Source organism: Bufo bufo, chromosome 11 (genome assembly GCF_905171765.1).
Source record: "Bufo bufo chromosome 11, aBufBuf1.1, whole genome shotgun sequence".
NCBI lineage: Eukaryota > Metazoa > Chordata > Amphibia > Anura > Bufonidae > Bufo > Bufo bufo.
In genome coordinates this window covers 11,487,001-11,501,771 of record NC_053399.1, presented here as the reverse complement: position 1 = coordinate 11,501,771, position 14,771 = coordinate 11,487,001, and the positions used below count along the sequence as shown (strand labels likewise).

The following is a 14,771-nucleotide window of genomic DNA, read 5'->3' as shown; positions in this document are numbered from 1 at the left end:
AACTTTAGGAACGGTCCAACCTCTGGGACTGGATCCCGAGAATGAAGGGGATGCAGTAGGTGGCCAGAGGGGACACCTCCACTGATTAGATAGTGATGACATATCCTAGTACTAGGAGATCCCTTTAAGAGATGGGAGTACCCCTTTAAGTCAATAAGGGGGACCCATACCAGTCTTTTTATTCAAGTTGGGAGTTTCAGGTTGAGCTTCTTCCATTTCCTCATCCCCATCTTCACAATTCATTTCCGCTTCATGTTCATGTGCTGCTGGTTTTGAGCTTGGCCTCCCCCATTCTGTGTCAGTCCTGCTGTATCTGGAAGAAAGAAGACATCAAAATGCTTAAAGGTCCACGTCCTCAGATCTAGTCACCATGTCACCGATAAACCAGACAGAACGCCTTGTAGGGCGAGCTCAGTGGAACGCGATGATACCTTTTGCTTAGCGAAAAATACTTGTAATCCATATGCAAATGAGCAGTTAAGTGCACCAAGGGCGGCTCCAAGCCACTCAGTGCAGCCATACTACTTCTGTCTCCTCTGGCAGTCCTTCCCTCTCCTTGAATGACAGAGCCAGGTGAGACGACTATACACGGACCCAGCCCTGTCAATCAAGAAGAGGGAGGGGCTGGCAGAGGAGCAACAAGTGCCCTGGGCCCACCCTTGATGCACTTATTAACTGCCACTTTCAGATTTCCTGATGCAGTTTTAAAGAGAAGTCGAACCTGTGCTTTAAACTTTCTTTCCTTTTATGACCCACTGCCAATTTTGACATTGACACTGCATCAGGAAACCCGATTGTGTGAACATATCCAAAACATAGGGACGAATTGCAAATGTATCATTACATTCAGCTGAGCTAGCCCTACATAATATGGAGCAGTTTTGTTTTTGGGGGAGGGGGTGGCTGTGGCCCACCAGATTTGCTATCATATACGCCAGAAAGGGGCAGAAATCATAGCCTAAGTGTATGCCAGCCATTAGCCTAATTTACTAAGGGGCAAGATAAAATTAAGTGCACAGGAGATCAAGACTGGTGTAGGAATCGCCAGTATAAATAAATCTCCCTGATTTTGCCCGATTTATCAGTTAGGCTAGAACTACATTTGTCATGTGACAAAAGTGGTACAACTACGTTGCGACATTTTTTGTAATGATAGTCTATGGCCGGGGTGGCCAACCTGTGGCTCTTGAGCCACATGCGGCTCTAGCTGAGGAGCCGGGAAGCAGTCAGGCCGGCGCACTCTCCACCCCGTGCTCGGGGAAGCAGTCAGGCCGGCGCACTCTCCACCCCGTGCTCGGGGAAGCAGTCAGGCCGGCGCACTCTCCACCCCGTGCTCGGGGAAGCAGTCAGGCCGGCGCACTCTCCACCCCGTGCTCGGGGAAGCAGTCAGGCCGGCGCACTCTCCACCCCGTGCTCAGATCTCTTTTCCTGATCGGGCAGTGTTGCTACTTTGCAGCCTTAGCTCACTCTCCACTACGTCCTGATGTACACAGTGTGAGAACGTAGTACGCGGAGATACGGAGTATGACCGGACGTTGTGCTCATCAGGTCACAGTGGAGAGCGTGTCAGACCTGCAGAGTAGCAGGCGCCCAGTGCCTGATCAGGAGAGGGAAGAGATTTTATTTATTTATTTTTTATAATTATAGAATTGAGCATGGGGGTCTGATTTAAGCATAAGGGGGGGGGGGGGGGGGGGGGGGTCCTGATCTGGGCAATGGGGGTCTGATCTGAGAAAGGGGGGGGGGGGGGGAGAGGTCTTAGCACTGAGGGTCTGAGACTGGGAGTCTGATCCCAGCATTGGGGGTCTTATTTTGGGGATCTGATTTGGAGGTCTGATTTTTTCTATTTTTTCTTTTTTTTCTCTGCTAATGTAAAATAAGAAAAAATAAATATTTTTATCAGACCTCAGATCAGATGAAAAATCATTTTTTTTGTTGTTAAAACCTAGGTGCATCTTGTAGGGCAAAAAATATGGTGACTCGTGTGTAAATGTATAGCTTGTGGCTCCTGGTAGTCATAATTTTTCTTTTGGCTCTTTGTGTCTGTAAGGTTGGCCACCCCTGGTCTATGGTGTTGCACTATGACATGCTTGGATGGACAATTTGCGACCCGTGTCGGAGTATGACACCATTGACCATCATTACAATAAATGTCGCGCGACATTGGTGTGGTGTAGCCCTAGCCCAATACCTCACAGTTTTGCAACATAACAGTAAATGGAGCCTTTAGGGCTTATGCACACAGCAGTATAGTTTATACAGATTTTCATGCTTTCCTATACCAAAATCGGCATGTGGTGTGAGATTTGCCAAAGCTCATGTACAAATTGTGCATTTCGTATTCGTGGAAACTGATCTGCCGCGTGGAATCTGCAGCGTGCCAACTGTTTGTGCATTTCCACATGTTATGTAGTGGTTTCCCCCATAGACTTCAATTGGGTTGTTAACTTAAAGAGAAAATGTGTGCCAAAAAAAAAAACAACTTGAATTATGTGCATTTTTCTCCAGTTTTTATGTGCATTTTTCTCCAGTTTTTATGTGCATTTTTCTCCAGTTTTTATGTGCATTTTCTGCATATAAATCAGCGCCATATGCAGGTAGGCTAAAGGTACCTACACACAGTGTGGATTTGTATGTGGAACATATGCATGAAAAACACCATTAAAAAACGCACATAAACCTGCACTATTTATCACAGGTTTTATTCCACATTTTCTGTGTATTTTAACAACTCCATTGAAGCCTAGGAGGAAAATCACAACAGCCGCAGATCTGCACAATCAATTGAGATGCTGTGGATTTTAAATGCTGCACCACAGGTCAATTTCCACACATAGAACCAACTCGGTGCACGTGAGATCTGTAAAATGTTATTAACTTCGCTGGTAATTTATTAAGCTGCAGATTTTCCGTTAAAAAAAAATCTGCGCTGAAAAACTGAGCGAAACGAGCACCGTGAGCAGATACCCTAAGGATGTCCAATTCTACCACAATAGAATCGTCCGTCAAATCATCCCGCTGTCCTAGAATATCTTTACCTACTTCAGCATGGTCAAAACTGTAAACTTTATCCTGGCTTTCCTCTTAAGGAAATTTTCTACAGAAAATGTGTAGTATGCTTTGAAGACAGAGGATGCCTCGTATATGGAAGCTGTAGGAAAGATTGCACACAGATCTCCGCCTGTGACTGATTCCAGCGGCTACTGCCCGCCCACCACTTATGTATACTGGCGCCAACTACTGATAAAATTGTAGAACATCCAATAACTAGCAAAGACCCAGGGTGGACACAGATGTGATAACTCGTACCTATGATTTCCACAAACTCAGGACACGTCAGAAGTTTCTATCAGTGGGGGTCCGAGTGCTGAGCCCCCCACCACTAGGTGCACTCAGCAGAGCGCTGTGCCTCTTTGATATCTGTTCTTCTCTGCTCCTTGATGAGCGGTGGAAGGATTCGTACTAAGGGGGTCATTTATTAAGACCGGCGTTTAAGACGCTGGTCTTAACCCCTTATATCTGGCGGTGGATCCGCCAAAAGGTATGAAGAGTCGCAGGCCTCTACATAACTTTGGCGGATCCACTGCCAGTCTAAATGTAAGACATCTTCTTTGCTGTCTTACATTCAGACCATTTTCTACACCTAAAACAGGCCTAGAAAATGATGAATGAGACGGGCCTGCCGGCCAATCCCCTTCCGCTTTTTTTTTTTAGACCTGGTGTGAGTGGGGAAAAGTTGTGGTGAAAATAACCTTTACACCGCACTCTGCACCAGAAATACGCCAAATAGGGGGTTATTTATTATCCAGAAATACGCCTCTAAGTCTTCAGCCATTCTACGGATCGCTTCACCACTCCGATATTACTACCTCACAAGAAATGAAAACAACTGGTAAATACACGACAAGAGTTATGGATTCCAGAGGATAAAGAGACTATTGCTTTGATTAGGGATCGTTTAAATGGCCAGCGTTGACATGTGAGTACAGATTATTGCTAATCCTCAATCTCCTAAAAGCGAGACCATGACGCCTGCATGCAATGTTAAGTGTCACAATGCCCTTCTTGTTTGTAGATCTTAAGAGGAGTTAATCTAAATTCCTAATCTTATCAACCAGTTCTCTGGATTTCTGTAGAGCACCTTATAAAACCTCCAGATTTACAAAAAAAAAAAGTAGAGCCATCATGAAGCGAGTTTCATACATTTTTGAACCGGTATTATGGACAAATGTCCTGATCTGACCACGGGTCTTCTGAATGCAACATGCAGCACCATAGATCCCTCTCAGGGGCATAGCTAAAGGGGCCGAACAAAAAAAAAAAAGCCCACCTGTCACGGCTGAGGATAGGGAAAACCCTCAGCCGTGCGGTATCAGCAGATGGAGTCACTGCAAGGCCAGGACAGAGAATTAGGGAGCTGGTCACCTCCTACACATCCCTAACTCTGACCCTGTCTCCTATCCGTATGAGCCAACCCTGAAGGTAGGAGGGCTCATACTCCGGAACCTGATATTCCTGCTCGCCCTCAGGGTGGCCCTGGACTAGGAGCAGGGTAAGACGACCCGTTCCTCCTAAACACGGAGGAACAGGAGTCTCACTGGCCAAGCTACATAGAAAGGGGGAACATAAACAGACATATGGCAATGACAGGTAAGTGAGACTAGTTCCACACTTACCTGCCACAGACACACAACCTGGAACCCACGTGCAAGTGCTGCTATCCACAACCAACATAAAGGACACAGCACACAACAGACATCACACGGGAACCCAGTAAACCATATGCTGCAATAACAGATAAACCATAAACTAACACCAGACATAACGTTTATGACAACCAGGGTGGCCCTCACTGGCAGAGGGTAAATAAGCAAGAGGATGTCTCCAGCAAGCATGGCTGAAGCACCCTCTCCGAGTACTGCCTTCCACTGAGGCTTTATAGGGCCAAGTAGCCACACCCACAGTCAGACACACCCAGTGCGCACACACACTAGGAAGGAAGTTAACCCTTCCAACACCAGGGAAGGGAAGAGCACACAACACATATAACACCCCGTGCACACCGATAAAAGGCACACCTATAAAGAGAGGTTGCCAGGTGCAACCGCATGCCTACTGCAGCAAGCTGCCTAGCACCGCTCAGGCTGCTCTGCTGCCACATACACAATGTTGCCAGCGGTCCAGTCATTTCTAGTTACACCACTGATCCCTCTGATTTCAGGTCAGGAGATCCACGGTCAGGCCAAATCATTAACCCCTTCACGCATTATCAAGTACATGTACGTGGGGGAATGTGGTCCTTTACCGCATTCCCACGTGCATGTACGTGATGGGATCGGGCGGGTGCATGAGCTGCACCTGCCTGATCCGCAGCACGGGCCCGGCTGTTACTGATAGCCAGGCGGATTAACCCCTTCACATGCCGCAGTCAGCGCTGACCGCGGCACGTACGGGGTAAACATAGGGAGGGGGCTCCCTCTGACTCAATCGGTCCCCCGCGCTGCGCTGTCAGGGGGCCGATGGTTGCAGTGGCAGCCCTGATGCCTTACACAGGCATTGGAGCCTGCCAGCTACGGAAGCCCAGGAGATCCAGCATGAGGGCTAGGTCTCCTAGGCAACTGTCAGCGTCTTACTGTGCAAGACGCTGACAGTTCAATTCAGTACAATACATAATGTGGGACAAATATAAAAAGTAAAAAAACAAAAAACAAACAAAAACAAAATAAAAATAAAGCACCCTTTTCCCCAAAAAGTAAATAAAATAAAAATAAAGCATCCTTTTCCCAAAAAAATAAAATAAAAAATAGGTAAAATAAAAAGGTTTACATATTGGGTATCTCCAAGACCGTATCGACTGGCACTATGAAAATATCACATGACCTAACCCCTCAGGTGAACACTAAAAATAAAATAAAAACTGCTAAAAAAACAAACAAAAAATTGTCACCTTACATCACTAAAAGTGCAACACCAAGCGATCAAAAAGGCGTATTAGGTATCGCCGTGTCCGTAACAACCTGCTCTATAAAAATACCATGTGACCTAACCCCTCGGGTGAACACCGTAAAAAATATAAAATAAAAACGGTGTCTAAAAAGCCATTTTTTGTCACCTTACATCACAAAAAGTGTAATAGCAAACAATCAAAAAGTCATGTGCACCCCAAAATAGTGCCAATCTAACCGCCACCTCATCCCGCAAAAAAAGAGACCCTACCTAGGACAATCGCCCCCCCCCCCCCCCCCACAAAAAAAAACAACAACACTATGGCTCTCAGAATATGGGGAGACAAAAAAATTTAAATAAAATGCTGTTATTGTGCAAAACTTAAAAGGGGTTGTCTGAGTTATATAAATATAGGCGAATCTGCTATATAACATATCTATGAATACCTTTGTAAATGACTCTGTTTATCTATAATAGCTTGTTTCTCCTCTGTTGATGCGGGTCACTTGACCCGCGACGTCATCCAGCAAGCACCCTGTGCTGACGTTTCGTGTACAGGCTTAGCCCTGCCTTAGGGAGTGGCCTGGCTCTGTACACGAAACGTCAGAGCCTGTGGCCCGCCCCCCTCCCTCTGCATCTGGCTGTTGGCCGCTCCTGTGAGGGATTGTGCATGCACGATCCTTACCAGTGCCGGCCTTGAGAAAAAAGCATCGCCCCGATCCACTGGCCATCGGACTCCAAAGCCACCTCCCCCCGGACAACCACATACAAATAAAGCCTTGCCCATGACATGATTGAAGATATATATCTGACAAAGAGAGATTTTATATATATATATATACACACACACACACACACACACACACACATATGTATATAGAGATATATATTTGCTGATCTATATCTCTATATAAATATATAGATGGTATATATAGATCTATATGTATAGTGATATAGATCGGTAAATAAATATATCTATATAGAAAAATAAAATAAAATAAAAAACGTTAGCCAACATCTTTTTTTGCTGGACTTTGCAGGATGGAAAAATGTGGTACACTACACTTTTCCACCCTGCAGAGTCCTCACAAAAAAGTGCTTTTTTTTTTTACAATGGAACTCCATGGTGATTATGTCACATTATGACATCTGTTGTGTATGTTGATCATATGACAAAAACCCACCCTTACGTGCCCCATCCAGCACTTCCGTTATTTTCGTTCTTCTGCTCCATTAGATGAGAACAATGGAAATAAATAGTGCTGGTGTAAATGGGGCCTAAGAGGTGGGTATTTATGCAGGGAACCATTACTTGTCTAACAGCAGGGACGCATAGCCAAGTGATAAAGTCCAGTTCAATATGGCGGATCTTCCCTGTACTTTATTATTTCGCTATAATAGCCTGTCTGCATTCACTACATACTGCACCACATACATGCGTGTGATGTGTGTGGTTTGCAGCGTGTGATGTGTGTGGTTTGCAGCGTGTGGTGTGTGTGCTGCAGATCTTCTGGCTGTGTGAGCTAGGAGATGATCATGTGACAGCGTTTGTATGCAAGATTAGGTTGTGCAGAGCAAGCAGTGCAGGGGGAGGGGAGGGCAGATTATTCACACCCACAAATATTAATGAGAGAGAGCATAGTCATTGTTGGTACACGCCCCCACAACTTTGCTGCAGCATGTAAACAAAGCATGAATAACAGAACTATGCAATAAGTATGGTTTTTTTTCTTCAAGAAATCAAGCTTAACTTAAAGCCATTTTTTTTCACTTTACATCACAAAAACTGTAATACCAAGTGATCAAAAGTCATATGCACCCTAAAATAGTACCAGTCATCTCATACCGAAAAAAATTAGACCCTACATAAGACAGTCTCCCAAGAAAAAATAAAACTATGGCTTTCAGAATATGGAGACACTGAAAAATCGTTATTTTTCTCAAAAATCATGTAAAACTGAAACAAACAACAGAAAAAAAGCTGTCATATTTGGTATTGTCGCGTCCGTAACAACCTGCTCTATAAAAATACCACATGATCTAACCTGTCAGATGAACATTGTAAATAGCAAAAAATAAAAGCGGTGCCAAAACAGCTACTTTTTGTTACCTAGCCTCACAAAAAGTGTAATATAGATTAACAAAACTGCCACCTTATTCCATAGTTTCCAAAATGGGGTCTTTTTTTTTTGGAGTTTCTACTCTAGGGGTGCATCAGGGGGGTCTTCAAATGTGACATGGCAGCTTAAAATTATCCCAGTGAAATCTGCCCTCCAAAAACCATATGGCGTTCATTTCCTTCTGTGCAATACCGTGTGCCCATACAGCAGTTTACGACCACATATGGGGTGTTTCTGTAAACTACAGAAGCAGGGCAATAAATATTGAGTTTTGTTTGGCTGTTAACCCTTGCTTTGTTACTGGAAAAAATTTAAAATCTGCCAAAAAAGACTTACATTACTCTTACCGGTAATCGTTTTTTCCCTTTAGCCTCCACAACGGCAGTAAACATGGAGAGATTATCCCGCCTTCTCAGGGACAGGAAACAGCTTTGTGGATCAGCCCATATAAGGCCCCCTCCCTCTTACCTCTCCAGTTAGTAACCTAGTACTCAGAGATAAATGCAAGGAAGGTTTAATAAAGAACAAAGTAACAAATATCAGAGCCAGTCTGCTCTAACTTAGAAGAACATATATTTCATCAATAGAATATACACATAAGTATTTATACGTATTAAATAATGTATATCTATATATAGTAGATTTTTTTTTTTTTTTTTAGGGGGGGAATTCCTCCTGCCGTTGTGGAGGCTAAAGGGAAAAAACGATTACCGGTAAGAGTAATGTAAGTCTTTTCCCTACGCCTCCACAACGGCAGTAAACATGGAGGAAGTAACATAGGATAACAGCCTAGGGTGGGACAACTGCAGATAGGACCCTCCGCCCAAAGGCTAAATCCCTATTTGCAGAAACATCTAATCTGTAATGTCTAAAAAATGTACATGGATTGGACCATGTGGCTGCACGGCAAATGTCCTCTAAGGAAGCTGAAGCACCCTCGGCCCAGGATGTGGCTAGGGCCCTGGTAGAGTGAGCTTTGAGAAACGGTGGAGGAGGAACACCCTCTGTCTGGTAGGCTAGATAGATACAGGACTTGATCCATCTTGATATTGAAGTCTTGCTGGCCGCTTTTCCCTTCAACATGCCCAGGTATTGAATTAGAAGTTGATTAGTCTTCCTAATCTCCTTAGTGGCTTCCAGGTATTGGAGGACACATCTCCTGACGTCCAGGTTATGAAGAAGTCTCTCTTTTTCGTTCTTTGCCTGAGAACAAAAGGAGGGAAGGATAATTTCCTGTTGGCAGTGAAATTTTGAGACTACCTTCGGAAGGAATTCTGGAGCATGTTTTAGCGTGATCCTGTCGTCTGAAATGGAAAGGTATGGAGGCAGGATAGAAAAGGCTTGTATTTCGCCTACTCTTCTGGCCGTAGTGATGGCTAGCAGGAATGATGTCTTAAGAGTAAGAATTCTTAAGGGTATATCTGTGATTGGCTCAAATGGAGGGTACATAAGCTTGGACAGTACCAAGCTTAAGTCCCAAGGAGGCACTAGGGATCTTAACCTAGGGCGAATCCTGACGGCCGCCTTAAAAAACCTTTTTATTATTTCCATGTTAGCCAGTTTACAGTCCATAAATACACTCAAGGCTGCTATCTGAACTTTTAGTGTACTTACTGCGAGGCCTTTATCCAACCCTGCTTGGAGAAAGTCCAGTATGAGGGACATCTGAGGTTCTCCTGACGGGTCGTATTTATCCTTCCCGAAGAGCAGAAAGGATTTCCAGGCCCTTAGATATATTTTCGAGGTGACCGGTTTCCTACTAAGAAGTAAGGTGGAGATCACTTTCCCGGAGAAACCTTTTTTCCTCAGGATGTTTCTTTCAGCCTCCAGGCCGTCAGACGGAGTTGGGTGACTTGAGGATGAGAAACCGGACCCTGAAGTAGAAGGTCTGGGCGAGGAGGGAGGATCCAGAATTCTTCTCCTGCTAGAATCTTCAGGATCGGAAACCATGATCTGCGGGGCCAAAATGGAGTGATCAGGATGATTCGTACTCTTTCTTCCAAAATCTTTGCTATGACCCGCTGTATGAGGGAGAATGGTGGGAATGCATATAACAGGACTGGTGGCCAGGGTACCGAGAGCGCATCCACCTTTAAGGGTTGATCTTCCACTGCCAGAGAGTAGAAATTCGGAACATGTTTGTTTTTTCTTCTGGCGAACAGGTCGATCTTCGGCGTTCCCCACCTGGAACAGATCTGCTTGAATACCTGAGGGTTTAGTATCCACTCTCCTGCGTTTAGCTGGTCCCGGCTGAGGAAATCCGCCACCTGATTCTCTTTCCCTCTCACATGGGCTGCTGAAAGGGACTGAATATTCTTTTCTGCCCAACTGAAGATTTTTCTCACCACCAGGGCTAGCGATAGCTTTCTTGTGCCGCCCTGTTTGTTCAGGTACTCCACTGTTGTAGAGTTGCCCGACAAGATCTTTACATTCCTCTGCAGGAGGGAGGGTGTAGTTTGTTGGCTTATCTCCCCCGGACGAGGGTTCTCCATATATCTGTCTGGTGGGCAGGTTTTTAACTCTAGACTGTACCCCTTTTTTATGACTGACAGAACACATGGAGAGGCCTGGATATTTACCCAGGCAGGATAGAATTGGGACAGTCTTCCTCCCACTACGCTTTGGGCGTCATTGAGTAGAGGTGTGGGCCGATTTGTCAGGGTTAAACAGGAACCCTCTGCCTTTACCCCTATTGGACTGCCAGGCTGGTCTAGTGTCCCTTCTGTTTTGGTCCGGCCTACCCCGGTTCTGGGACCGAAAGGACCGCCTTTGTTGAAAAAATTTTGATTCTGTAGGAAAGCCCTTTTTTCTATCTGAAGCTTTCTCTAGAATGTCGTCCAAGGCCGTACCGAACACCCTATCTCCCTCACATGGCAGAGTGCACAGCTTGTTCTTGGAGGCTGTGTCACCGGACCAGGTGCGTAACCATACTGCTCTTCTAGCAGAGTTAGAGAGGGCAGCAGATCTGGCTGAAAGCTTCACTATGTCTGCTGACGCGTCTGCCATAAAATTAGCGGCCTGTTTTAGCATAGGTATAGAAGCTAGGATTTCTTCTCGTGGAGTGCCTGACTCTAGATGTTCCTCCAACTGTCCCAACCAAAGGCCCAGGGTTCTCGCCGTATAAGTTGCAGATATCCCTGGTCTTAGAGTGGCCGTAGAGGATTCCCACATCTTTTTAAGGAGGTTTTCACATCTTTTGTCCATCGGATCTTTCAGAAGGCCGAGGTCTTCAAATGGAAGGGCAGTTTTTTTGGAGATTCCTGCTACTGGGGCATCTACTTTAGGGGTCTTATCCCAGGCCACAGAATCTTCTTCCGCGAAAGGGTATTTTCTCTTTAACCACTTAGAGGCGGATTGTTTTTTCTCAGGGTCTCTCCATTCTGAGTGTATTAAAGCCCGGATGTTAGGGTGGACGGGAAAGACTCGTTTTTTCTTGTCCCCTAATCCATTTTTTCTTCAAGGGTGGATCCTTTTTTGAGGATTCTTTACCCTGAGAGACACAAAATTGGAGAGGAAAGTTTTATCCTTAGTCTCTAAAGAGAAGGGTAAAGAACCACCACCAAGGAGACCCCCATACAGGATAAGGCACCCTGTTATTTAGTAATGGGAGGAGGCTTACCGGGCTAGAGGGCCTGGAGGAATCTGTGGGCCGCCTGGGCGAATCGTCAGCTTGCTGGGACATTCTCGGGAGAAGAGCGCAGGAGCTGCCTGGAACGCCGGCAGCCGCGCTCCTTTACTTCCTGGTTCCCACTGATGACGACATTATGCTCCGCCCCCCCCCCGCGTCACGCGCCGGCCTCCGACGTCACATAGAATTCAACTGCCGGCGCGCGCGCATAGGGGAAATGTGTGGGGAGCGCTCCCAGGCCCAGGAACGCTCCCCCGGCTCGCAGAAACAGGGCCGGTCCGCACTGGACGCGGGTCCAAAGCCCGGGGTGGCCAGCAACGCTGGGCTTAAACCACAGGGAAGGAGGAACTTCTTGCAGAGTTCCGCGACCCTATCCCCTGCCTCAGCCCTCCGGCCAGAGCCGGGATAACAAACCGAAAAGGCTGGGCGCGTGACTGATCCGGCAAGTCCTGACCTTCTGAGGGACAGGAAAACAACTGGAGAGGTAAGAGGGAGGGGGCCTTATATGGGCTGATCCACAAAGCTGTTTCCTGTCCCTGAGAAGGCGGGATAATCTCTCCATGTTTACTGCCGTTGTGGAGGCGTAGGGAAAAGTGAAATTCAGAAATTTCATCTACATCTTCCTTTAATTCTTGTGGAACACCTAAAGGGTTAACAAAGTTTGTAAAATCAGTTTTGAATACCTTGAGGGGTGTAGTTTCTAAAATGGGGTCATTTTTGGGTGGTTTCTATTATGTAAGCCTCACAAAGTGACTTCAGACCTGAATTGGTCCTTAAAAAGTGGGGTTTGGAAATTTTCTGAAAAATTTCAAGATTTACTTCTAAACTTCTAAGCCTTCTAACGTCCCAAAAAAAGAAAATGTAATTTACTAAATGATCCAAACAAAAAGTAGACATATGGGAAATGTAAAGTAATGACTAATTTAGGAGGTATCACTATCCGTTTTAAAAGCAGAGAAATTGAAGATTAGAAAATTACAAATTTTTCTAATTTTTTGGGAAATTATTAGCTTTTCATGTGCACACATTTTTGAGATTCTCTGGTGCTCATGGCACATTTTAAAAGGTTAGAAAGACTAAGGCCTCATGCACACGACCTGAAGCGGCATTGATTGTGCACACGGGAGCACACAGCATCATAGATTACAATGATGCTGTGCATGTCGGGCCGCCCGCAGGACTATTGTCCCGCACTCCTATGATCTTAGGAGTGCGGGACAATAGCCCCGCGGGTGGCCCGACGTGCACAGCATCGTTGTTATCTATGATGCTGTGTGCTCCCGTGCACATGATCAATGCTGCTCCGGGACATATGGCCAGCATGTCTCGGAGGGCATACGGTCGTGTGCAAGAGGCCTAAGGGTGCATTCACATCAACGAAAAGAGAGAGAGAGAACGAGAAAGAACGAGAAAGAGAGAGAGAGAGAGAACGAGAAAGAGAGAACGAGAAAGAGAGAGAGAGAACGAGAAAGAGAAAGAGAACGAGAGAGAGAGAAAGAAAAAAAAAAAAAAAACGGATCCTGTTGCATCAGTTGTCATCCATTTAAGCCATTTCCGTCTGAGATCCGTTTTTTAGATGGGAACAAAAGTACTGCATGCAGGACTTTTTTCCCCCATCTAAAAAAACAGATCTCAGAAGGAAAAGGCTCAAATGGATGACAACTGATGCAACAGGATCCGTTTGTCTTTTTACAGGATCCTGTTTTTTTCCTCCCTCTCTCTCTTCTTCTGACGGATCAGAAGAATGGAAAGCTAAACGGTGATGTGAATGCACCCTAAGCAGAAGCAGACGTGGCCTTCTCAGCCCAACATATTTAAAAGGGGTTGTCCGGGTTCAGAGCTGAACCCAGACATATCTCCATCTTCACCTCTCCGGCACCCCGACATGAGCAATGGAGCATTTAATGCTCCAATGCTCTCCTTTGCTCTGCACTGAATCTTGCAGGGCAGAGGCATTTGTAGGCGATCTGGTGACGTACCGGACTCTCCATAGGGATTGCTAGGCTGATGCTTCCGCCCAGCAGTGAGCCCGGTGATGTCACCGGCACTAATGGGCGGGCTTTAGCACTACCCTAGCCTGTAAAACGGCAATGGCAGTGCTAAAGTCCACCCATTAGACACTGCTGGGCGGAAGTCTCCTCCTAGCAGTGTGCCAATGTAAACAAAAAGCCCTTGCCCTGCACGATTTAGTGGGGGCTCTGAACCCGGACCACCCCTTTAACATAATTTACATCATAAAAATTGGCATAAATTATATCTGGCACACAGACAGCACAACAGACGCAACTAATTTATTAAAAAGAGTGTGCCTCAAATTTACCACATCTTACTTCCGTGGACTTTTTTTTTTTTACAAAAGGCCCCATTGTAACAATACCTATTCTTGTCTGCAAAATCTCTGCTCTTGATACTACGAACAACAAAGCCACGTAAGGCTCATTTTGCAGTCGACATATCACACCAAGGACAGCTTAGCGAAAATTAAACAGCTGAGTAAAATGACCCAACAATATTTACCCAGCATTCAGCCTGCTCCGGAAATCTTCCTCTTCTTCCTCCTCGTCTTGTTGTTGAGCCGAAGACAATTCCGCTGCCTTCTCTAGAGCCATTTCGCTGAGCCGCTGGGCTAGAATTAGTCTCTTGGAGCGCGAGGCATACTTAATAGCCAGGTTCATCACGTTCTGAGTCATGAGCTCGGACAGTTCCATGCAGCGAAATTCACGCTCCAGTTTGCAAGACAACTGCACAAATAAAAGGAAAAAATAAGCACAGATATACAGGTGTATTAAAATGTGTTTTATATACAGTCCTGATCAAAAGTTTAAGACCACTTGAAAAATGGCAAAAAGTCCTATTTAGCATGGCTGGATCTTAACAAGGTTCCAAGTAGAGCTTCAACATGCAACAAGAAGAAATGGGAGGGAGACAAAACATTTATTGAGCATTAAAATTGAATGAAAACAACAAATAAACTGAAACAGGCTGTTTTTCAGCTGATCAAAACTTTAGGACCACACCTCCAAAAAAAAACTAAACCGTCACGTCCGTAACGATCTGCTCTATAAAACCGTCACATG

At 45.4% G+C, this 14,771-nt stretch overlaps 1 protein-coding gene across 3 annotated transcripts in view; it reads right to left on the bottom strand.

Annotated features, from left to right (window-relative positions):
* Positions 1-14,771, bottom strand: part of WDHD1 (WD repeat and HMG-box DNA binding protein 1) — a 153,218-nt gene that overhangs the window by 20,353 nt on the left and 118,094 nt on the right. For all 3 annotated transcript variants that reach the window (XM_040411516.1, XM_040411515.1, XM_040411517.1), the window contains 2 exons: positions 14,212-14,435; positions 171-313 (listed from right to left, as the gene is read on the bottom strand). In XM_040411516.1, the coding sequence (XP_040267450.1) occupies positions 171-313; positions 14,212-14,435 (367 nt within the window). The remainder of the gene's footprint in view (positions 1-170; positions 314-14,211; positions 14,436-14,771) is intronic.